The sequence below is a fragment of the Marmota marmota genome, unplaced genomic scaffold (assembly GCF_001458135.2).
Source record: "Marmota marmota marmota unplaced genomic scaffold, marMar, whole genome shotgun sequence".
Lineage (NCBI taxonomy): Eukaryota > Metazoa > Chordata > Mammalia > Rodentia > Sciuridae > Marmota > Marmota marmota.
In genome coordinates, this window is record NW_026000240.1 from 35,837,500 (window position 1) to 35,860,067 (window position 22,568).

Genomic DNA, 22,568 nt, shown 5'->3' on the forward strand with positions numbered 1-22,568 from the left:
GGCCCACGAGAGGCCACACCCTGCCACCCGCCCCCCCCCCCGCCAAATTCTTGACCCACCGATTTACTAGGGCGTCCTCAGGAGAGGCCAAACATCCGCCCAGCTCTTCGGGACATGCACCCCATTCCCCCAACTTCTAACGACTGCGTTCTCTGCACCTTCCCGCGTCTCTGCCCACCCTTTCTTTCCACGTTGGCTGCAACGTGGGGATGTAACAACCACATCAACTTTCGGTCTCTCGGGCCCAGCCCTCCTTAGTTGGCCCTCGTTCCCGCCATCTAATGGTCTCAGTTCCAATCTTCCAGCCGGCCTCATCTGGCCACCAGTCCACCTCCGGGCATCCCTTTGTCCCTGTGGCCCCGCCCAAGCAGGCTCTCAGTTTCTTAGCCCGCTAGCGCGCCTCGAACCAAACCTCACCCGCCAACAGCCGGTCCCCCACGCACTCCAGTCCAGTGACTGGGAGAAGTATTAGCTCGGAGGTTGCCCGCGGCCAAACGTAGTCACCGAGGGCGTCCATGACGGTCTTCTGGCAGCCTTGACTGTCACCGCCAAGAAGGGAGCTGCACTCTCGCGAGAACGAGCTCTCCCAGCGCGCCGCGTTGCGGATCAACTGAGCACTTAGCTACAGGTAGCAGAGGCCAGGGCCGCCCAGTTTCGGACATCCAATGAAGACCCTTCGCCCCACACAATCCAGCTGATGATTGGCGAAGCCCGCAGAGGGAACCCTCACCCCGCCCCCTCACATGACGCTGGCAGGGTAGCGGGTGGCGCCTCCCCCAACCCCCCACACCGACTTGGAGCTTGTTGGCCAGGCAACTCGAAGCCCTGTGATTTTATTTGACTGAGCAGCATAGGAGCTGTACACAATAAATTACAAGAATATACTTTCTGCACCGTAATCGCGGCTGGAGGCAGGGGTGGGACAAGACATTGGCCAGAACTTGGGTCTGAAGCAGTACATGGGGGCCAGCTGGGCACCAGAGACTTTGGGTGGCGTGAGACACGCAACTGAGGGCTGGGACTGACCCTCCCCTCAGAGTTCCACGCGTGCATCACTGTAGGCCCGGTCCAGGGCCCACTCAGGTTGCGAGTTGGCGCCACCTTCGCGGGCCAGACGCGCCATCTCCTGCTGGAACAGGGCTTGCCGTGCCCGGCTGGGGTCCACGTTGATCCAGTTGTTGGCTATCCATTTGGTGCCGCGTGTGACCAAGCAGCCCCCATGCAGGGAGTAATCGTCCACGTCACCCACCCAACCTACGAAAGGAGCGTTGCATGAGAAAGGACAGGCTGGGAGGGACCCTAGGCTGAGCTGACCTGAGCTAAAGACCAGTAGCATGGCAAAGGTAGGGCCAGTTGTGCATACCTTGGCCCTTTCCCCACTAATTTATAGTAAACACCACTGGCCCTCTGAAACCAGTTTTCTTGCTGCTGAGCCTTGTCCACAGCTCTTCCCAGCCTGGTTTAGTGAGAGACATGTCTCCAGCTCCAGAGTGAAGAAAGAAGGAAGGGTGAGGCATCAGGGAATGACAGGGGTTGAGATAACCCAACAGGCTGCACAGATGCTGGAGAGGCCTACTGAAACTAGACAATGATCTTTGGGAGACATCAAGACAGAAAACCATTTGGAGGACAGCCAGAAACAGCTCTCCAGGGTGGCAGACAGGAGCAGGGTAAGGGGAAGCTTCCCTCAGATAATCCCCTGGTCTAGCCATAGGCCCTCACCTTGCCCATCAGGCAGGTAGTTGTACCAGAAGACTGCTGTACCCTGCCGGGGTTTGACACGCAGGTTCCCCTTGTCACAGTGCCTCCGAGTATCACGGAGGTCAACATCATCCTGAATTAGACTCTGTGGGCAGCAAGGTGATGGTGTTTTCAGGCTGGCCCCCATTGTATGGCCAGGCAGCCAGAGATGGCTAGAGGAAAAACAACCAGATGTGCCTAGGGGACCACTTAGGCCTTCATCCCAGGACCGGAGGGGTGTGTACTACACTTGCCCAAGGCCCTGCCAGCCCACAAGAATAGCCCAGTCGACCCTTACCATTTCATCGTAGGTTCTGTTGTCTGCTACAGGGAAGACAGTCTCGCCCCCACCGGTGACGTTGTTCAAATAAAACAGCACTGTCATGTAGCTGTAAGGCAGGGGGGCTTCTGAGCAGGTCCCTAGCTACAGACATTCCCAAGGGCTTACTCGTGGGTAGGAAAAGCTACCCAGGTTCCCAGGGGTCAGAGGGACAGGCTAGGATGGATGACAACAGGGTAGTCCAATGCCAGAGTATCTCTAGCCCCTCCTTCTTTCCACAAACCCAGTCTCTTTTTGTGTGTGCCAATGCTTTTTTGGCCAAGATCACGCATAGCTGAGTTACATGACTAAGGGCCTGGCTGGGAAAGTTAGCTATTAGAAGCAGGAAGATCATGCACAAGGTCTTTGTGGGGACTATAAAAGGCTGAGCCAGAAAGCCACATGAAAAGGAGAGACCTAACTTTGTGCCTTGGCAGGGACAGGGACACAGCTTTAGAGAGAGACCAAGACCTCCAAGCAGTGGAGTCAAGATCGATAACTGGGGGAGTAGATTGAAAGAGCTGAGTGCCCAGCATTGTCCCTTGCTTCAAAGTTTTGGGAGCAAGTTTTGGTGTCTCTGGATACTTTAGTCTACATTGACTCAAGTGGACAAAATGGCCAGTAGCCAGCTTTTTCTGCCATTTGGTAAACAACTTTGGGAAGAGATTAAGAGCATCATTGACCAGGATGGCCAAGTGCCTTCCTGACTCCATTCTAAGAGTCAGGTCCATAGCGTCAGGCTGTGCCAGTGTTATGAGGATGCCTGATTTGGGAATTGAAGCCAGTCCCCAGGTGGGAGGTACTTGCCGACAGGAGGTCTCAAAGGGTACCGACTCGTTGGCCACCAGCTTGGTATGGGAGCAGATAGTCTCTGGATACACAGGCCCACTGTCCACATGGGCATGGTAGTGGCCTCCCTCACCATACCGCACAACTTGCAGTGGCTCGCTGAGCTCCACGATCTCAGGTGACAGGCGAGTGAGGCGCAGCACCCTGGTGAGTAGCAGGTATTTGGCTGGGCAGCACCATGTAAGGTGGTAACCTAAAGGAGCTAGCCAAGACCTGCCACGAGCTCTACCCTTGCCCACCTCCCATGGAAGCCCTAGAGCCATGTTTTTTTTTTTCTACTGGGAATTGAACCAGGGGCATTTTACCACTGAGTTACATCCTCAGTCCTTTTTATTTCTTGAGACAGGGTCTTGCCAAGTTGCTGAGGGTCTCCCTAAGAGGCAGAGGCTGGCCTTGAACTTGTGATCCTCCTACCTCTGTCTCCTGAATCATTCAGATTAGAGGTGTGTGCTACCACGCTCAGCTCAAAGAGTCATCTAAGATTGGCTTTACAGGAGCAGGAAGGAGCTACTCTTGATGAACCCTTTTTCCTAAATGCCACCCACTATTTGGGAAAGATGAGATTTTCACAAAATTGGGGGGTTGGGGAGAATTGAAGTCCTCTCAAGAAGGAGGTTGTTTATCTAAAACTCCTGCTGGTTCAGGGGCAGGGCTACTATGAGCAAAGATAAGGGGTCGTTTTTCTAATTAGCAGAAAACAAAAACTTGATTTATTTCTAATCCCATATGTACATTGTTTTCCCACACTGGGGATAAGTTGCCTTTGCTAATTGCCTTTCAGTGGGTCCCATTCTTGGTCTAACAAGTAGAACTTAATCCCCATTGGCTAATCAATTCTGTCCTCTTAGCCCCCTCCAAGGACTTATATGGAGACTCTGCCCCAGGGAAAATGGCCTCAGTGCTCACCTCTGGCGGATGGCACGCATGACATGGTGGGCACCCTCACCCTGGTAGAGCCATGTGTGGTGGCTGTTCCGCACCAGCTCACTGGACTCCGCCTTGTGGCTCCTCATGTACTTGTGGAAGTCCCGAAGGTCCATGTTAGAAAACTCCTGCAGACTCAGCACTCCTGTACAGGGCACCCACCATTAGTGCCTGACAGGCCCATGAGGGGGGACCACAGTGGCAGGCAGCACCTCCCTACCTACCCCAAAGGCAGCAGCAGCCCCTGGCCTCAGGCACTGGGGGCCATGTGCACTTGTCCCCACCTGGACTCTTGGGTCAGATGAACCTGGTTTCTGTCACATCGGGCCCTAAGGGAAGACCCAGAGAAGTTCATTTTCTCAGTTTAAGCCTTGATTTGGCTCCCAAAAGGAAGAATCTCAACACCCATTAGAGTGCCAGAGTGGGGTCTCCAAAGGAACTTGAGCCATATGGCTAGGACCTCAGCCCATGAGTCACCCTACGCCTTCCAGCCTGGCCATATAGAGTGTGGTGGCCATACTCCAACCTGTAGAAGGTGAAGAGAGCAGCAAAGTGCTGAGTCCACCCAGGGCCTCCCACATGGTAGGGTGCAAGCAGGGCAAGTCCCCAGGGAAACCCCCATGAACTCAGGTCCCATCCTGGGTGGAACCAACCTAGCCAGTCTTGCCTGCTGAACTACCAGCCCACTTTAGCAAAGAAAGCCAGGCCATGTCCTCCAAATGAGAACATTCTCCCTGTTCTTGCCCAAATCAGAAAGCAGAGGCCCCACATTCTTGGGGTTCTGGATCTGGTGTCTTTGCTCCAGGTTATTCCAGCTGACCCAAGGGAGATAACTTCCACCCTTTGGCTTAGATTCCTCTGAGGATGGGGAACATCCAAACACTGTGAATCTGACACCATTTCTATACTAGGAATAGCCACAGGCTATTCTTCCAAGACCTTTTGTTCACCAGTCACAAGATTGTTCTTCCAGGGCCTATTTGACTGCTCTATCTCTTCCTCAGCTGGTCCATAACTTGGGCATGAGGGTTAAGACTACACCTCAGAAACCTCTTGGTTGCTGCCCCATGCTCCTTGCAGTTAGCAAAATTAGTAACACTACCACTTCAGTGCTCCATTAAAACTCCAGGTGGGCAAAAGGAAGGGAGAGAGGCCTCAGTGAGATGAGGGAGGCCTGGAAAGGCAGATGGAGCAGGGTGAATGGAAAAACTCAAGCTGCCCTCATGTCTCCTTGCTTCCACTTTACTCACTTTGCCATTTCCCAACTAGGAGTCCTGTTTCCTGTGCCCCAGACTCTATAAACTTTGCCTGATAAGGTCAAAATGATCTCTAGGAGCTGCCCTTTAGACTGTCATAGTCTGGGGAAAGGAGGTGGCTCACAGGGACAGAACTGTGGAGGGATGTGAGCTCACCATCACCATCGGGATCTGCTTTGATCGCGGAGTACATCTCCTGAATATTCTCTGGAGTCATCCACCGTCCATTTCCCAGGCGAGTCTGGGCCAGTACCTGAGGTATAAGAGGGTCCCTCAGTGGGGTGACCCTAGGGGTAAAGAGCCATCAGAGCATAAAAGGACCAGTTCTTATGGAGTTAAGGGTTGCAGTAATAGGGCATGCGTGAGGACTCAGGACAGAGCCCAAGGTCTCTGGGCTGAAGAGAGGTCCAGAGATATCTGAGGAAGCCAGGAAAAGGGTCAAGAGGCATGAGGACCATTGGCATACCCAGCCCTGCTGGGACTCTGGCCTTCAGGGGAGCACTGTTGGCCTTGTATCACACTCAGATACCTCAGGTAATGTGGAGGAAGGGAGAGTCAAAGGTCTGGTTATAAAGAGGGAAGAGGCAACAGGGGGAGACTTGTCCAGGATATGACCACCACCAGAACCCTCAGGAAGACCAGACTCAGTGGAGTGCTCTGTGTGAGCAATGGACCAATACCCCACCCCCCAACACACACCCTGCTGGATTTCTCTCAGAAGCCCAGGTGTGAGAGGCACGTGAAGAGAGATGCAGGCTGCTGGCTACATCAGAGCTGCCAACCCCATCCACCATAATGGGTTTCTAGCCATGGCAGCAAGGAATCCAGACCACAAAAGAAATACCATTCCAAACTGTGGTGATAAATGCCATCACCCCCATGTGGATCCTCCTGCAATCCTCTGGGGTTTCCAGGGTAGTAGGGACTCTATAGAGAGGAAAGAGTGACCCTGGGACTGGGCATGCCCAAGAAGGCCTGAGTTGGCATCTGAGTATGGGGCCAGTTGAGTCAGACAAATGGCATGGCCACCAGAAAGGTAATTCTAGGAACTCCCTCCCTGTGCCTCCTCAGGCCCCAGGATCCCAACCTCTCGGAGCTGCAGGCGACCATCGTGGTTCTGGTCCAGCAGCCGGAAGAGGTCCAGCTGGCTGACCTGCATACTGCTCATTGCTTCTTCATATTCTTCAGTGGGCAGGATCTGGCTGCGCTGTAATCCCTTCATCTGTGCCAGGTGGATGATGAGTCGACACTCCTCGTCACTCAGGAAGCCAGGAATTTCTGCCATAAGAGGAGGTGGGTGAAGCCAAGGACTGAGCTGGGGCACTGTGCACTGAGTATCCTCCTCCCCGCAGGGTTTCAGGGGTCCTCTCTGTCCCCTGGTGGTCACAATGTTTGGAAGAGTCCACACTCCCCTTTATATCCGTTCTTACGTTAATGTGGAGTTGTCCTGCAAAGGCTGGCCAGCATTGGAATGCAGGGCCTCTTTTGTTGATGATGACAGCACACATTTTCCAGGGGGGTTACTGGGAGCAGGCTATAGCTAAAATGGATATGGGCTGACCCACCTTGGAGTGGAACTAAAGGCGAGAGAGTGGACTTGAAGAGCAGAGGGTTAACCTCTTCTTCTTACTGGGAATATTTACTGGGGATTGAACCCAGGGGTATTTTACCACTGAGCTATATCCCTATACCCTTTCTTATTTATTTATTTATTGAGGTGGGCAGGGATTTAACTCAAGGGCACTCACCCACTGAGCGACATCCCCAGCCCTGTTTGTATTTTATTTAGAAACGGGGTCTCACTGAGTTACTCAGAGCCTTGCTTTTGCTGAGGCTGGCTTTGAACTCTGGATCCTCCTGCCTTAGCCTCCCAAGCTGCTAGGATTACAGGCATGAGCCATTGCACTTGGCTTATTTTTTATTTTAAGACAGGATCTTGCTAAATTGCCTAGCTAGGCTGGCCTCCAACTTGTGATCCTCCTTCCTTATCCTCTAGAGTTGCTGGGATTACAGGTGTGAGCCACCATGCCCAATTTACATCAGATATATATATTTAAAGCAGAGAAATGCTGGCTGGCTCTTGCTTTCAAGCATTATTCAAATAAAAACAAACAAAGCCCAGACATCCAATAGTGTAGGTTCGTCCAAGGGTTGTCCTCTCTTCTCCCGTATAAGTAGGTTCTGGTCATCTGACCAGGGCTGAGTTGCCTAGTGCTGGGAAGTGAGTGTGTGTGTGTGGGGGGGGGGGGGGTAACTCAGCACCTACTCTGTGCCTCTAAGCTCGTGAGTAAAGATCAGTCATGCTTGAGACCTAGGAGTGGCTGGCTGTCCACACACTGGCCACAGTTTGTAGGTGGCTTGGTAGAACTGCAATATAAGCCTTATATCTGGGAAGTTCCCAACCTAATAGCCCAGGTACTTTCAGGTCAGAAGCCTAGGTCCTGCTTCCTTCTCCTTTTCCTAGGAGGAGAACTTCCTTGGGGAAAAAGAGGTTCACAAAAGAACAGATTAGAGGAGGGGCCAAACTGCCATCTACAGGGTGGTCTGTCACTTCTCTCAGTCATACTCCCAGCATGAAGTTCCAGTCATTGCCCAGGGTAAGGTAAAGGTCTCTCAGAGCCAAGATGGTAGTGATTTTTAATAGTGATCATAGCAGATCACACTCAGGTAGCACAGTCTCTTAAAGCACTTTGTATACATCAACTCCTTAGTTCCCGATATTCATCTTTGAAAGCCAGGCCCCATTAACTGACCCTTTCAATCTGTGAGAAATCACAAGCACAGACTTGCCCAGGGCCACCCAGGCTGTTCTCTCAGAATCTATGCTCAAGTCCAGATCAAATCCCAGGGGTAGGTGACATGATCCCAGATGTGATAACATTAAGGATAGAACAAAGGCCACCCCCCCACCCCTGGCATGCATAACTCTCAAACCATCAAACCCAGAAAAGGTATGAGTCAGCCACTGGGAGACAGCACTGCTGGACAATGGGTTAGACCAAACTGCTGATTGTCACCTCTTGATTGCTTAACATATAACATTGAAAAAGAAAGAAAAGAAAGCCAAAAAGGAAAAGAAAACACAGGCTGAGTTTTCTTCAGTTTATTAGGTGCCAGTAAATCCACAGGCCTAGTGGAGATGATTTCAGTCTCTATTCCCTTCATCATGTGCTAATCAAAAACAGTCAGCCCAGTCAGTATGTTGTGGCCTAATCAGGTGGGTGCAGGTACCTGGGAACTTTGCAAACACCTGCAGGACCTCCTCCTCTGTTGGTTCCTTGGAGGTACAGCCCTATAAAGCCCTGGACCTCAGTTCAGTGAGGCCAGGATAGAGAAGGCAGGTGATGGAGAGAGGACTGTAGCTGCTGGTGGTACTGTGGAATGATGGTGCAGCTGGGGCTCCCTGGAGCTACACACGGAGCATGCTCATTCCCCAAGCAATGAAACTATGTTATGACATTGGCTACACAGAGAGGCAGTTGACCAACTTGCTGGACCATGACACAGCAGCTGAGGCCATCAAACTTGCTTGCCCAGGAGTGCCCACCCTGATGTTGGCCTCTTCCTTTTGCTCCCTCTTTGCCCCTGTGTGCCTTGACAGGTAGAGCAGGGGCAGATAGAGGGGAGGATGTCCTTAGCCAGGGCCTGCTCTGGCAGTTGAGCTCTTCACTAATCCTCTGAGCACCTGTCACTGCTGGTTATTCACAGGGGCAAGGAGGAAAATGAATAATTATTTTTATGAGTGTTCCCAGTAGAAGGAAACAGGTACCCAGGGGACAGAGGTGACCATCACTGGGCAGGGTATCATCAATGGTGGGCATGTGGGGCTGGTCCCTCAGTCTATACCCACAACCTATAAAAGGCTCTTCAATGTCAAGACAGGGACAAGTGGCAGGATGCTTCAGGCTGGGGTCTGTGAGCCCCTTTGCAGGGAAATGTGGAAGCTCTAATCTGCCCACAGGATGCTGGCAAGAGATGGAGCTGAGATCCATCTGGTGACATTTTCTCCTAAAGCCCCGAGGTGATAAGGCTAATTCTTCTTCCCCAGCCTAACCTTCCTGTGACCATTACCTCAGCTCCCCCACCCAGCAGAGGAAGTCCTTCCTGGAATCTCTGGTGACTGTCAGTACCAACAAGAATGGATTCTTTCAGAACTGGAGGGTGGGCCCCCTGCACTCTGTGCCAGCACCAGCCCTGTCCAGAGACTGCAGTGCCCTGAAGGTCTTTTAGGACAAAAGGGAGGCCCTGCTTTTTCCCTCTGACATGAGGGGTGAAGGCCAGAGAGCAGGGCCTCCCACATCCCTCACCTGATACTAGATAACCTTGGAGCTGGAGAGGGAGTTTCAAAAGCTGGAAAGAAGCTAGGTTATAGGCAGATAAGCAGGGAGGCAGAGCTGAGGGCTGAAATGTGGCACAAGTAGAAAAGCAAGGCTGCAGGGCTGTTGCTAGGTGATCAGAGTGCCGTTGCCAAGCAACCATGGAAAGTTCCAGGTTGATCTGGGTGCCCAGTTACCAGCCTAGTCACACCAATTGTTTTCTCCACCCTGCAGGGTCATCTACCTGTGCTGCAGCCTGTGTGAGGAAATGGAGGCCAGCTGCTCACCCATCACGGCTGGCTGTGGTTACCCCTGGCCAGCTATCTTGAACCGTGGATGCTTCCCTGTGGGCCATGATCTCTGTATCTCAGCCATGTCCGATGACTCTCTGTGTGACTTCCTCACAGGTCTTCACCCCCTGTCTACTGTGTCATTCTAGGAGGGGATCAGGTAAACTGGTCGGGGAAAGGGAAGAGGACCCCTAGAGCAGGCAATCTGTCTCAAAGAGAGTAAAACAGGAGGGGCAGACAGGAGGGATTTCGTCGATTGCCCCCCCCACACACACACACCTCTTGCCTGCCTTCTCACTTGAGTCTCTCCTCCCAGTGTCACATGCCAGCTGCAGAGACTGTGAGTTGCAGAATATAAGCTTACCCCAGGAGGTCCTGGACACACTCTGCATCATGACTTTGTAATATAAGCCCTGAGTGGACAGTATCCTTTATACAATGTTTACCTGGCTCAGTACTAAGGCAAATATTAAGAAAATATCCAAATATGCCTGATTAGAGCTGAAAACTTAATTCCTTTATAAGCATGGGATGTTGCTAAAAACAAAATAAAACAAAAATTCTGCTAAGGAGGGTGGCATCCCTAGGAGACTGATTCTAAGGGGAGAGCATCAGACAAGAGTTCAGTAGCCAGGGGATGGGTGGGGGCACTCTTGGAAGTCCAGCTGATCATTTGGCCCCTCTGATTCCATTCAGCAGTGAAGGTCAGGCTCTTCTGATGTAACAGGACATCCTCTGGCCCCTGGGACCGTGACCTGGATTCAAGACTAGATGTGTTGAAGATGGGACCACTGCTCCCCACAGAGTTAGTGCCTACCCTGAGACACTGGCTGCAGCTGGATGTCACATGTGTGTATAATCTCCTGTGAGGAAGGCACACAGAGACCTAAATATTAAGTGAGAGGATGCAGGGCAACCACCTGTTGGTAACCACAGCCTATGCCTGGAGCCGGAGCCACCAAATTCATAGGTGTCACTATTACCAGTGCCAAGAACAGGGACTAACCATACCAAAGAAAGCCTTGGACTTTTAGCCATGGCCTCTGCACTGGTCACACTATTCATGTAAGCTCTCCTGGACACACATTGAACCCTCTTTCTGTTGTCCCTGCCAAGGGGATTTGCAGACCAGAGAACAGAGAGGCCCCAAATCTCAAACAGGGTGGGTCTGCTTTCTTAGCTCTCTCCAGCCCAGAAGGCATGCAGGCTAGCTAGGTTCCTTGGAGTATGCTGAGCATACTGGGAAGACAGTCTAGACACTGCCCTGCTACTGTCCACAAGCCCTAGCACCACAAGCCATATTTCAGAGCAGGCACACATCCTTGGGCTATGCTCACTTTGGGCAGGATGGTGCTAGTCCAGTCCCAGACACACTCAACTATATCCACATGAGCTCTGTTAAGTCTGCCAAGCAGCCAGCCAGTGAAACAGTAGGAGTGTGCATGTGGCTAGGGGAAAGCGGCAGTCCACAGAGAAAACTATATTAATACGCTTAAAAATTTGAAATTATATGCACATTAAAAATTCTTTTTTTGCTGACCGCAGTGGTGCACACCTGTAATCCCAGCAGCTCAAGAGGCTGAAGCAGGAGGATCATGAGTTCAGAGCCAGCCTCAGCAACATAGTGAAGCCTTAAGCAACTCGGCAAGACCCTGCCTCTAAATAAAATATAAAAAAGGGCTGGGGATGTAGCTCAGTGGTTGAGCACCTCTGGGTTCAATTCCCAGTACAAAAAAAAAAAAAAAATTTTTTTTTCCCTTACTTCAGGGCCTTCAGTGTTTGTCATGGGCATAGTGATCTGACACAGCTGCCTAATTATTTTAAGCTGAAAAACAATATATTTGGAAATCATATGAAAAAGCAGTCAGGATTTTTAAATAAATTGTTTTATATACTAGTGATGATTACTCATTCACCTTAAGTAGTTAAGAAAAATGGATTAAAACTCTCACTGGCTAACTAGAGGTGCTAACTGCTGCCCTTGAAGAGGGTACCAAGTCAGGAGGGTGGTGGCAGAGCACACTCTGAGCAAGCAGACAGGCCTGAGCATCCAGTCAACCCCTCCAAACCACCCAAAATTTATCAGCAGAAGACAGAATTCTTGACTACTAAACACATAGCCAGAACAAATCAAGCCTTTCATACATGCAGCTCATCTTTGTGGGTAGAGGCACAAATGACAGAGAGAACAAAACAGTTTCTAGCAGTGCTGAGCATTAAGAAGAAAATCAAACAGGCCGATGTAACGGGATGCCTGGGAACCTCTCAAGACTGGTTTGAAGACAAGAGAGGTCGCTGAGGAAGGGACATCTGAGCAAATGGAGATAAAGCCCCATCTATGGGAAGAGCCTTATAGTGAGTTAACCACACATATAAAGGCCCTGAGGCAGCAGTGAACTTGGTGTCTCTGAGAATCCTCAGGGAAGGAGGGAGAGTGGCAGGAGATGAAGTCTAAGAAATAAGAGGGCTTTGAGGCAGCAAGTAAGACCTAGGAGTAAAATGGGATTGCTCAGTGGTAGAGTACTGCCTAGTATGCTCAAGGATCTGGGTTCAATTTCCAGCACTGCAAGGGAGGGAGGGAGGGAGGGGGGGGGAGAGAGAGAGAGAGAGAGGAGAGATGAAAGGGGGTTATCTTGGAGACTTTTAAGATAGGAAGAGAAAAGATCTAATCTGTTGCTTAAAGACAGAACAAGGATGAAGAAGCTGTGTTTGAGAGAATGTAAGCCACATTTAAGAAGGCAATGTTCCCAAAGAGGTCACAATGACTCAGAAATGGATTCCTAGTGTTCCACATCTTTGAAAAATACCTACTACCCTTGTGTAACTCAGAGTAGGGCCTTTTGGTCCAGATCCCACTTGCCAAGTGTCTCGAGGAACAGGTTGGGAAAAGGAAATGTTCCCCAAAGGGAGAGATGAGAGGCTGCATGGAGTGTTTCCTGCAGTGCTGGGTTCTTTTCCACAGAGAAGTAGGCACCTTGGGATGGAACCCAAGCCCCCTAGAATGAACTCACATCTTTTTTTTTTTTTAATCTTTGTTTTTATTTTTTTGTAGTTGTAGATGGACAGAATTTCCTTTATTTTATTTATTTTTACGTGGTGCTAAGGATCAAACCCAGTACCTCACCTCTACTAGGCAAGCGCTCTGCCACTGACCTATAGTCCCAGCCCTATTTTTATTTTTTATTATTATTATTTTTTCGCAGTATTGGGGATTGAATTCAGTGGGCATTTACCACTGAGCTACATCCCAAGTCCTTTCCCTTTTTATTCTGAGCCAGGGTCTTACCAAGTTGCCAGGTTGGCCTTGAACTTGCAATCCTACTGCCTCAGTCTCTCTGAGTAGCTAGGATTACAGGTGTGTGCCACAATCCCTGGCTCCCAACTAACATCTTAGGTACCCATCCCAGGCCCTGGCACCTTGAGTCTCTGAGGCTGACATGTCACAGATTTGGAGCCAGGAACAGCAGGGCAGAGGGAGCACAGCCTACACTCTCCTTGGGCTCTGCCTGCCTTTTTAGGATAACAGTGAACTCCAGACCAATGATGAACTGATGGACATACAAATACAGAAAACAGACACTGCTTCTTCTTAGGATAAGGCATCCTTTGGATTCATCCAACACCAAAGCATTCTGGAAATGCCTGACCTTGGACACTCTCCCCTGTGGTTTCCCTCCCTCACAACTGGACTTTTCATAACCCCTGATCTCTTTTTCATTCACCTAACTCATTTCACCAAGCAGCATGTTCCAGGGCTTTCAGGATGAAACCTGGGATCTTCCCCCAACTGACTAGCAGGCAATGTAAATGTTTTGGAGAAAATGAGGACTACAAACAAGAAGTCCATGCCACAGCTGTCCAACTCTCTTGGCTGTGCCCTTTGTAATTGCAGAAACAGGGGCCCATCTGATAGCCTAACCAGAATAGTTTACCTGTTATCACATCTCTTCTGCTTCTTGTAATTTATTTTGGGGGACTTCAGAAGTGGCTTTCTCATTCTCTGCTTTATAGGACAAGCTGCATGTTAGAAGGATTTTGGCTTCATGGCTCACTTAACCTAATGTGGATTTGAATTAGATATATACAGGTTCCAGGAAGGCTGATGAAAGAAAACAAAATCACTCAGTATATCTGTTCACAGCAGTACTGGGAATTGAACTCAGGTCCTCATGCATGCTAGTAAGTACTCTACCACTGAGTTTACATCTCCAACCCACGGCAGTATGGTACTAATAAGGCAAATGCTGTACCCTTTGCCTAGATCACCTTTCCCTGACAGGATCACTTTTTACTTGATCCTGTACTTCCTATAGGTCTTTGCTCAAATATTTTTCTCAAGGAGGCCCATCCTGGCTACCCTATTAAGAGCTCCAACCCCAGGTGAAATTCTGCCTTACTGGTCTGCAATCATATATCACCACCTGATGTATAGTTATTTGTTTGTTTATCTGTTTCCATCTGAATGTCAGCTTCAGGATTTTGTTTTGTTATGGTTCCCTTCATTTTTTGTTACATATTGTGTTCCCTTGCACTTAAAATAGTGCCTGGTATAGGATTCAATGTCATTCAGTAGTAATATTGATAACAAAAGCCATCATCTTTTAGGGCCCTTCTCACAACAGAACTGACAGCATAACCTAATTCCCCATGAATAGGATGCATGTGACATACTTACAGGTCTAGTCATAATCCCCAGTCAGAGCCCTCTGCACAGGGACAATAGCATATGTTTAGGCGCTCTGCCTCAGCCCCCTTCTTAATACTCCTTATTAATTTCATTCCCTTGCAGCCAGGGCCTGTCCTGGGTCTACCTATATATGTCACTGAGGCCAGGTACCCAGGACAGGGCTGTACAAATTTATCTTTGACAAATTCCATAGGTCTGGGGACCCTTACCTTGTTGACTCTGATAATCTTTGGAAGGCTTCTGGATCTTCCCAGTTAGCACTGTGGCTTCTATGAGCAAGTTCTAGAGGCAGGCTGCCTGGGTTCTAATCCTAATGTGACCACTGAACTACTATGTGAGCTTAGCCAAGGAACTCTGCCTCATTTTCTCACCTTCTTGCCTGTGGGTAGCATCTACATCCACCTCAAAGGGGGTTTGTGAGAATTAAATGAAACAATCACATGAAGCCTATCATGTAATAAGAACTCAGACAGGCTGGGGTTGTGGCTCAGTGGTAGAGCACTTGCCTCACATGAATGAGACACTGGGTTCAATCCTCACCACCACAGAAAAATAAATAAAATAAAGGTATTGTGTCCATCTACAGCGTATATATGTATATATACATACTCAGAAAACATGAACTATGATACGGCTATGAATGGGATCACCCTGAAAGGTTCTGCCCATGATGACTAAAAAGAACACTAAGAAGATTCCTAGAATGCTGGCAGCAAAAACTGTGCCTCTGACTGGTGTCCTAGTTGGCATACTTGGGGACATCAGTTTATCCACATTTGAATAGCCTGCTTCTCTTCACAAGATCCCACAGGCCCTGAGATCAGCTGGGAATTGGTTATTGGACCCCCACTTTCCCCCCCATTCTAAAAGATGACAGAATTAGTTGTGGCATGGAATGTCTAAAGACAATTTCAATGAAATTGGAATGGAAATTGGATGCTAGCTTCAGGGTCACATTGCCTGGCCATGTGATGAAAAAAATCTGCTGCAGGGAATAATGGATCTGAGAGGGGGAATGAAAAGGCCATTCTATTACCCTATCATGGAGAAGGGAGTGGGTACTTCATATTGGTAATCATCTAGATGGATAAAGAAAGGGCTACTTTGAAGGAGCCGTTTTCAAAATAGAAAGCATGTGGTCAGAAAGAGCCTTGAGGTAACCACAGCAGCCCCTGGCCCTTCCCGGGAGCATTTGGTGGACTTACCAAAGAGCAGCGGCTTCAGGCTGAGAGTTCGGATGAAGTGATCCCTGTCGGTAACCAGCTGGACCTTACGCTCGTACCCCACCTAAAGGAAAGGCGCACAGCGGATAGATGAGGTGCCAGGGTGCCAGGTCACACTACTCAAAACGGGCTCAACAGCTGGCCAGTGCTTGTGGGTCAGTGTGGGGGACAGGGCCTGGACCGCGGCGTGGGAGCTGGTTGTCCTCACCTTGATGCCCTCGAGGCGAGTGAGGGGGCCCAAAGTTGACTTGGGCCGGGGGCTTTGGGCGCGGCGTTGGGGTCCGGGATCCGTGCTCTCATCGCCGTTGCTGTAGTGAACGAAGAGCAGTAGAGCCAGCACGTTGCCTAGGTACAGGTGCACGAACACCATCAGCACCAAGAAGTAGGCGCGTGAGCATATGCCGCGGGGCTTGCACAGCGGCCGCACCGGTGCATCTTGGTCATCGCCTGGCCGGGTTGTTGCCCCAGCCAAGCTGTGCTCCGGCGGCACCCAATGCGGATTTGCAGCTTCATCCGCTACTGCGGCCTCCGGACACAGGTCTGTAGCTGCAGCCGCCGCCGCCATGGCGCCTAGGTCTCGTGCGCGCGCGCGCGCGCCCAGGGGAGGGGCCACAGGGTGCCTGCGCTGCGCAGTCTCTGGGACAACAGCCTCAAGAGTCCGCGCACACTGCTGTCAGCAGGAGACCGTTCCTGGGGACAAGCACCTGCCACTGTCGCACATAGTGCTCGGCCTCTCTGCACCTTGAACCCCAGCCCACACTGGGTTTTCTTTTCCAGGAGCTAAACACTCCCCGGAGCAGACCATTCACCAAATGTAGATCTAGACAGGAGCTGCACCATTAAGGCAAATCCATCTGGTAATTTATCTGTCCTTGGTTAAGACCCCCCCCCTTCCCTCCTCCCACCCAGAAAAGTATAGGATCTGCAATTATCTTGCTCCCAGGAGTGGGGGTTGGGGAAGGGAGTAGCCGCATGGAGGAGACAGCACCAGGAGATGACTCAATACTGCGGAGGCCAATGACTGAGCACGTGATGATGTAGCAGGTCCCACGACCTTCTTGTAGGTCCATACCGCAGTGGGTCTACATTTTCTAGGGAGTCCTGCAGGAATCAGGCCTTAGGAAGAAGTTGCCTGAGTGTGTGTGTGCGCGGGGGAAGAGGGAGAAGGTCAGAAGATTCTGGGGAGGTCAGAGGATTCCTGGAGGAGCCCTGGCATCAGGAAGGTCAGCTCTGGGGGGTCACCACCACCACAGTAACACCCAGGAATGCGGGAGGTGCTCCATGTAAGGAACACTTTGTCTCAGAACTGGCACATAGTAAGAGGGAGGAAGGAACTTTTCCACTATTGAGACACCATCACCTCAGATTATCATAAAAAAATGGGAGTGGAAGGACATATAGTGGCCCAGTGCCAAGATATTTTTGTGCTGCTTTTCTAGGTTTGGGTTATCCTTAGGATATGCACACACTCTAACCACCCATGCTTTCAAGAACAACACATTAACACTGAATTTTCTGGTCTTCTCAGGGCAGGACCACTTCCTTATCCCCAAGATTCTACAATGACAGGCTTCATCAGTGCCCTAATCTAGCCACCCCTCTTTATTTATCTGACTCCACAAAAGGAGAGGTTCTGGACTTTTTCTGCACAGAGGGGAAACAACAGCAATAGCTGTTGTGAGCCAAAGTTGGGATGCTAACCAAACACTACCACCAGAAAGCAGTCCAGCATCTCACATCAGAGGAAATGGGAACCCACAGCTCTGGGGGGAATTAGCTAGGTCTGGACCTCCTTATGCAGAGGAAGTAAAGGGCCTAGTCCCTTTCCCCTAAAATGAATTGTAAAGGAAATATAATCACTGATCAATATTTGTGAGTCCAATATACAAAAAATTCTATTTACCAATTCAGGATTGTTCAAATTTTCTGCAGCCTGTCTTTAATTAATCCTAGTTAGGTCAGAAATCTGTTTCTAAGTATAGTTACAATAGAAATAATTCAAAGTTTCCAAAATGGTGTAATTGAGAACAAATGTCAACCAATAGAACCACAATTTTACCAAGGATCTCATAATTTCCTGGTACCAATGTAGGGATCTCTCTCGCCTTCTAAAATCAGTTAGATCACCATAAAATTGACTTTTGACATTTTAAACCCTCTGACCCTTTTGATGCTAGGGCAGTCTTACCTCAACAGCCGATACACACATACTGCCAAATTTGACAATTGTGCAGAGCTATGTTCTAATTTGTATTAGAAAAGTTGAACTTCCTAAAAATAAACAGTTTACCATTTACCAGCAGTGGCAGCCTTGGGCAAATTATTTCTCTCTCTTTTTTTTTAGATGGATTCTATATTGCCCAGGCTGGTCTCAAACTCCTGTTGTAATCATCATGTTCCTGCCTCAGCCTCCCAAGCAGCTGAAACTACAGGTGTGTGCCATACCTGTATTTTCTTTTTAAACAGTTATATAATGTGGACCCTGACAGCACCTATTGCACAGGGTTGCCATGAGGACATGAGTATGTGCTCAGTCAACATTAGCATGATTTGTCTTGGGGTATAGGCACTAGTCTGGTTTTTTGATTGATGGCCTGTGCCCAAAATAGAGCCTACTGAACAGCTGAGGCTCAGATGCCATACTTTCTCATTGAATTTAGATGGGCAGTGTGAGGTCTCTGCTGGCATGCTACCAGTTCTGAAGATGACTTTATCACAGAGCTTCCTACCACTAAAGTTGCTGGCATTCCTGACAACACAAATATGGATCTGTCAATTAGAAACCAAACCCTGTTTCCTGTCCTTCACCCTTGGGATTAGGACCTAAATCCTTGTTTATGTCCTAAGTTGTCTCTTCATAACCCTCAGGGCTCCAGAGGCCACACTGTCCACTGCCATACCTTCCTACATCTGCTTTGGAGGAACACAGAGGTCTGAATAAAAGGGTTTGGCACATTTGTATTTACCCTACCACATCTTGGGGATGTAGGGAATGATTCAGCCTACACCCAGAGAGACGAGAGTCAAAACTTCCAGCATATTCTACTTCCTTCTGCAGAGACCACCTTACAGATACCCTTTTTCCATACAGCCAGAAAGGGGAAAAAATCTGACAAGTAGGGCCTTCACAGCACCCAAGTGGGGAGAGGGCAAACAGGAGTACCCTCATCTGGTATTCACTGGCCAGAATCTGGGACTCGGGAATCTATCTGTATCCTTTGAAGAAAGACTCTACACACATTTTTATAATCAGAAACTTAAGTTTATTTTGAATAAACCACTCAACTTTGAGCAGATGACATTGCTTCAATTAACTTTTTCTTTGAAGAAAAACAAGATATATGATAAATTCATGAAAACACTGTGCCTCTCTTCTACCCTTGGCAGGGGGGCGGAGGAATTCTGCCTGACATCTCCCATCTTCCTAGTAATGTTAATAAAGGATAGCCACTGGAGGCACAAAAGGAAGCTCTCCACAGGTCTAGTGCTAGAGGTTATTCTGGACATAGAATCCCCTGTAGCTCTAGTGGTCAGGGTCACACAACTGGATGTAAGTAAAGAATGTGGCAGCCATGAAGTCCAGAGAATACCCAGCCAGGGTGTGACAAAGATGCAGAGCTACAACTCTGTTCTGTGCCCTGGCAGTGCTACAGGAAGGACTTGACAAAGAGGTAAAGGCTCCAGACACCAAGATATTTCATATGCCAATGCAGAATTCACATCCCACCCATGGTCCTGTAGAAGGTACCTTCTATTCACAATTAGCTCCCTGTTGTCCCTTTCTGGGCTCATTTGCTACATTCCTAACCTGTTCTCCCAAATCCCCTCCCTTGTTGGGGACTATATGAAGAGATAAAACTTGAGGGAAGAAAGTGAACCTGCAGTCAGCCATGTACCTTAAAAGTCACAGCTGTCCTCTGTCTTCAAGAATGACTCTGTTTACAGCTTACTCAGTACCTAGAAAACTGCTGACTGGAGGTGAAAATGTATGGACACTGAAGAACTCCCACTATAATATTCACAGATTTTCCTATAGGCTCTCCTAGGAGGTGAAGGAGGCCCTGTCAAGTATAGATAGCTCTGCCAGTCTCAGAGTGGAGGCATTGAACAAAGCCTCAGAAACCCCAGAGATCACAGATCTAACTTTTCAAAGGCCCACAGGACCAGGTTCAAGAAAGGCAGGATACAAGGCAAACTGCTTACTCCCTTGCACTCAAGTATGTGAAAGTTGTTCCTATCCTCTGGCCAGCCTTTCCTCCTAGTACAAAAACTGGGACCATAAACCAAGGATTCTCCTGGCCTTATACTCCCAGACCCTAGAGGTGGGGTCTTCTGACAGTTGGAACCAGGCAAAGGGAAACACATTCTGCCACCAGAGTAGCTGCTGGGCACACTCCAAGTAATATGAAAACAACTTGCACAAACTGAGCCCCTGAGCCAGGAAGGCCAATGCCCTTGAGGTGGGCCATGTTGAACTCTGACCCTGATGTTTGTAAGGAGAGTGCAGCAGGTCAATGTCAGGTATGGCTGCATGTGACCCTGGTCAGAGTTACACCACTTGAATACTGGCACAAAAGGAGAGACCAAGGTAAAGCAAATTTATTTTAAGGAACAACTCCCTTTCGAAATGATTCTCTATAGGAGACCAAAGGAAGCATGGGGCTAAACCAGCGTCCCCTAGTCTGGGTGGCCACAAGCCCACCTATGTTCTGCTGTGGGTTCTGGCTTCAAATGCCAGACCCAGGTAAACCTCACTTTCAAGAATAAAGATGAACCCACAGAAGACCACCTATTCTGTACTATCTCCTTACTGTCCAACTAAGGCAGGAGGCATGATGTGACTCCTTGTGCTCCATGCCTGTGACAAAGGCCAACTCAATTCCCTACCATCTGTCTCTAGCTGTGGCCAAACATGTGAAGCTGGAAAGCAGAGACCACTCCAGGGCCCCTTGCAGTATAGATATTTTTGAGGCAGGGTAGGTGGGCAGCACATGTTACATTCCAAGTAAAATAGCTACAGGGTAAAACACTCCAATGCCAATTTATTTTTTAAAAGGGCTCTGTGTTATCCTATGGTTTGCCTTTTTTTTTTTTTTAATATTGTACAATCTTTGAAAATTACATAAGTTGTAATGATCTAATCCTATTAATAGCCATTCAAAAAACAAATAAACAAAACAAAACAAAGCAAACAAAACATTCCCTCCCTCCCAACAACCATCTGGGTGAATTAAAAGTCCTGAAAAGAAGCCAATTCAATATGAACTCTACCCTGGTAGAAACAAAAAGCAAAAAGATGAGAAGAAAACAAATTAACTAAAAGGTGTGTTGCCAGTGTCTCTCAGGAGTGGGGCCCTGGCTGTTGCCTGGAGTCGTGAAAGGCAGAGCCTGCAGCATGCAGTATGGCAGCCGGGAGTCCTTGCAGCCACATTTCATCCCGGCATGTCCATGTCCCAACTTAGGTATCATGGAAATCCTTCAACAGGGTTCTTCTCCGCTGTTCTGCTATGTGCATCTGGTTCTCTAAGTCCTGCACAAAGGAAGCAAGGATGGGTGTTTGCATGGTTCAGTGCCAGGAGTAGGGAGTAACCAAAGCCACACCTACCATATCAATGGGCTCCAAGGAGCCAAAGCAATGCCCTTTCCACCCTTCTCAGCAGCAGCTTCCAGTTCTCATACCAACACCCTGTTATCTATGACCCCACCCATCTTCCCTTACCTGCACTGCAAGAAGACAACAGGCACTTACCCCTCTGTCATAGCTGTCCGCTCGCTCCACTTTCCACGAAAGGTTTTCAATCTCAGCCTCTAGCTGAGCCTGCTGGTATTCAAACTGTATGGGTAGAGCAGGAGGGTCAAAAGGAGAGGGGAATGTAGCCGGGCAGAGCCTGAAGATAGAGGGTCACATGCAGTACCTCAGGCTCGCTTCAACCCCTAACAGATTATCTCTAGAGTCTCCAAACAAAAGGCAAACTAAAGAGTATAGCCAAATGGCAAGACCATACTTGTCCTCTAACACCAAGGAAAGGGAAAGAATTTAAAGACATTAAAAAGAAGGCTCCCGGGCTGGGGATGTGGCTCAAGCGGTAGCACGCTCGCCTGGCATGCGTGTGGCCCGGGTTCGATCCTCAGCACCACATACAAACAAAGATGTGTCCGCTGAAAAGTAAAAAATAAATATTAAAAAATTCTCTTCTCTCTCTCTATAAAAAAAAAAAGGCTCCCAACATATAGGGAAACAGATGCTGCAAAAAAGTCAAAATGGATATGCTCAGACACTGTATTCACACTGAACATTTCTCTCTTTTTTTACTAATTATACATATGAAGAGAGAAAGCACAACAATTTTCCTCAATGTCTTATTTATATAGTAAAAAAACAGAAACAATCAAATGATGGTATAACCGCAAAATGGAAAACTGATAAATAAAAATGGCTTTATTTTATTTATTTATTTTTTTTTAGAGACAGAGAGAATTTTAATATTTATTTTTTTTTTAGTTTTTGGCGGACACAACATCTTTGTTTGTATGTGAAGCTGAGGATCGAACCCGGGCCGCACGCATGCTAGGCGAGCGCGCTACCGCTTGAGCCACATCCCCAGCCCCGAAAAAGCCATTTTTAAAAAGGAATCTACCAGTCTGGTAAATAGTGACAATTATCAAAATTAATTATGGTAATAATAAAATGTTACATTTATTACTATGTACATTTATACATATGTATGTGTATATGTACACACACACACACACACACACACATATATTATAGTGTGTGGTGGTGCTGGGGATTGAACCCAGAGCCTCAAACATGCAAGGCAAGTGCTCTGCCACCAAACTACACCTCCAACCCCCAGAATATTAATTTAAAAGCATGGAAAATGATAATGATGGTCATTTCTGTTTGGTGGGAATATGGCTGATATAAATGTTTCTCTGTTTTCCAACATTTAAACAAAAAATA

The 22,568-nt window shown here is 48.6% G+C and overlaps 3 protein-coding genes across 10 annotated transcripts in view; all 3 read right to left on the reverse strand.

The window, feature by feature from the left end:
• Window positions 1-710, reverse strand: part of Wdr6 (WD repeat domain 6) — an 8,784-nt gene extending 8,074 nt beyond the window's left edge. Inside the window, exon 1 of the mRNA XM_015487234.2 lies at window positions 418-710. Within this exon, the coding sequence (XP_015342720.1) occupies window positions 418-517 (100 nt within the window). The 5' untranslated portion in view covers window positions 518-710. The remainder of the gene's footprint in view (window positions 1-417) is intronic.
• A 107-nt stretch (window positions 711-817) lies between these two features.
• P4htm (prolyl 4-hydroxylase, transmembrane) lies at window positions 818-16,204 on the reverse strand. 5 transcript variants are annotated; one of them, XR_007344051.1, is made up of 9 exons: window positions 15,813-16,204; window positions 15,587-15,668; window positions 6,176-6,366; window positions 5,245-5,341; window positions 3,815-3,977; window positions 2,867-3,052; window positions 2,039-2,129; window positions 1,723-1,913; window positions 818-1,254 (listed from the first exon to the last, which is right to left on the reverse strand). XR_007344051.1 is itself a non-coding variant. In XM_048793900.1 (9 exons), exons 1-9 carry the CDS (start codon window positions 16,167-16,169, stop codon window positions 1,034-1,036), a joined length of 1,446 nt encoding a protein of 481 aa, XP_048649857.1. In that variant the 5' UTR covers window positions 16,170-16,204; the 3' UTR covers window positions 818-1,033. The 5 variants fall into 5 exon arrangements, 3 of the variants coding, with proteins under 3 accessions (XP_048649857.1, XP_015342725.1, XP_048649858.1); XM_048793900.1 differs by having other exon boundaries at window positions 1,723-1,846; window positions 6,242-6,366; XM_015487239.2 differs by having other exon boundaries at window positions 1,723-1,846; window positions 15,813-16,203.
• Window positions 16,205-20,626: 4,422 nt separating this feature from the next.
• Window positions 20,627-22,568, reverse strand: part of Arih2 (ariadne RBR E3 ubiquitin protein ligase 2) — a 62,068-nt gene continuing 60,126 nt past the window's right edge. For all 4 annotated transcript variants that reach the window (XM_015487240.2, XM_015487243.2, XM_048794395.1 and 1 more), the window contains 2 exons: window positions 21,354-21,437; window positions 20,627-21,134 (listed from right to left, as the gene is read on the reverse strand). In XM_015487240.2, coding sequence (XP_015342726.1) covers window positions 21,063-21,134; window positions 21,354-21,437 — 156 coding nt within the window. In that variant the 3' untranslated portion in view covers window positions 20,627-21,062. The remainder of the gene's footprint in view (window positions 21,135-21,353; window positions 21,438-22,568) is intronic.

Excerpts from the sequence above, each read along its gene's own strand:
- P4htm (XM_015487239.2), bottom strand. The coding sequence starts at position 16,169 with ATGGCGGCGGCGGCTGCAGCTACAGACCTGTGTCCGGAGGCCGCAGTA. Across the intron at positions 15,669-15,812 it reads CTCGCCTCGAGGGCATCAAG|GTGGGGTACGAGCGTAAGGT; the intron begins GTGAGGACAACC and ends CCTTTCCTTTAG. Across the intron at positions 5,342-6,175 it reads GTCGCCTGCAGCTCCGAGAG|GTACTGGCCCAGACTCGCCT; the intron begins GTTGGGATCCTG and ends CTTATACCTCAG.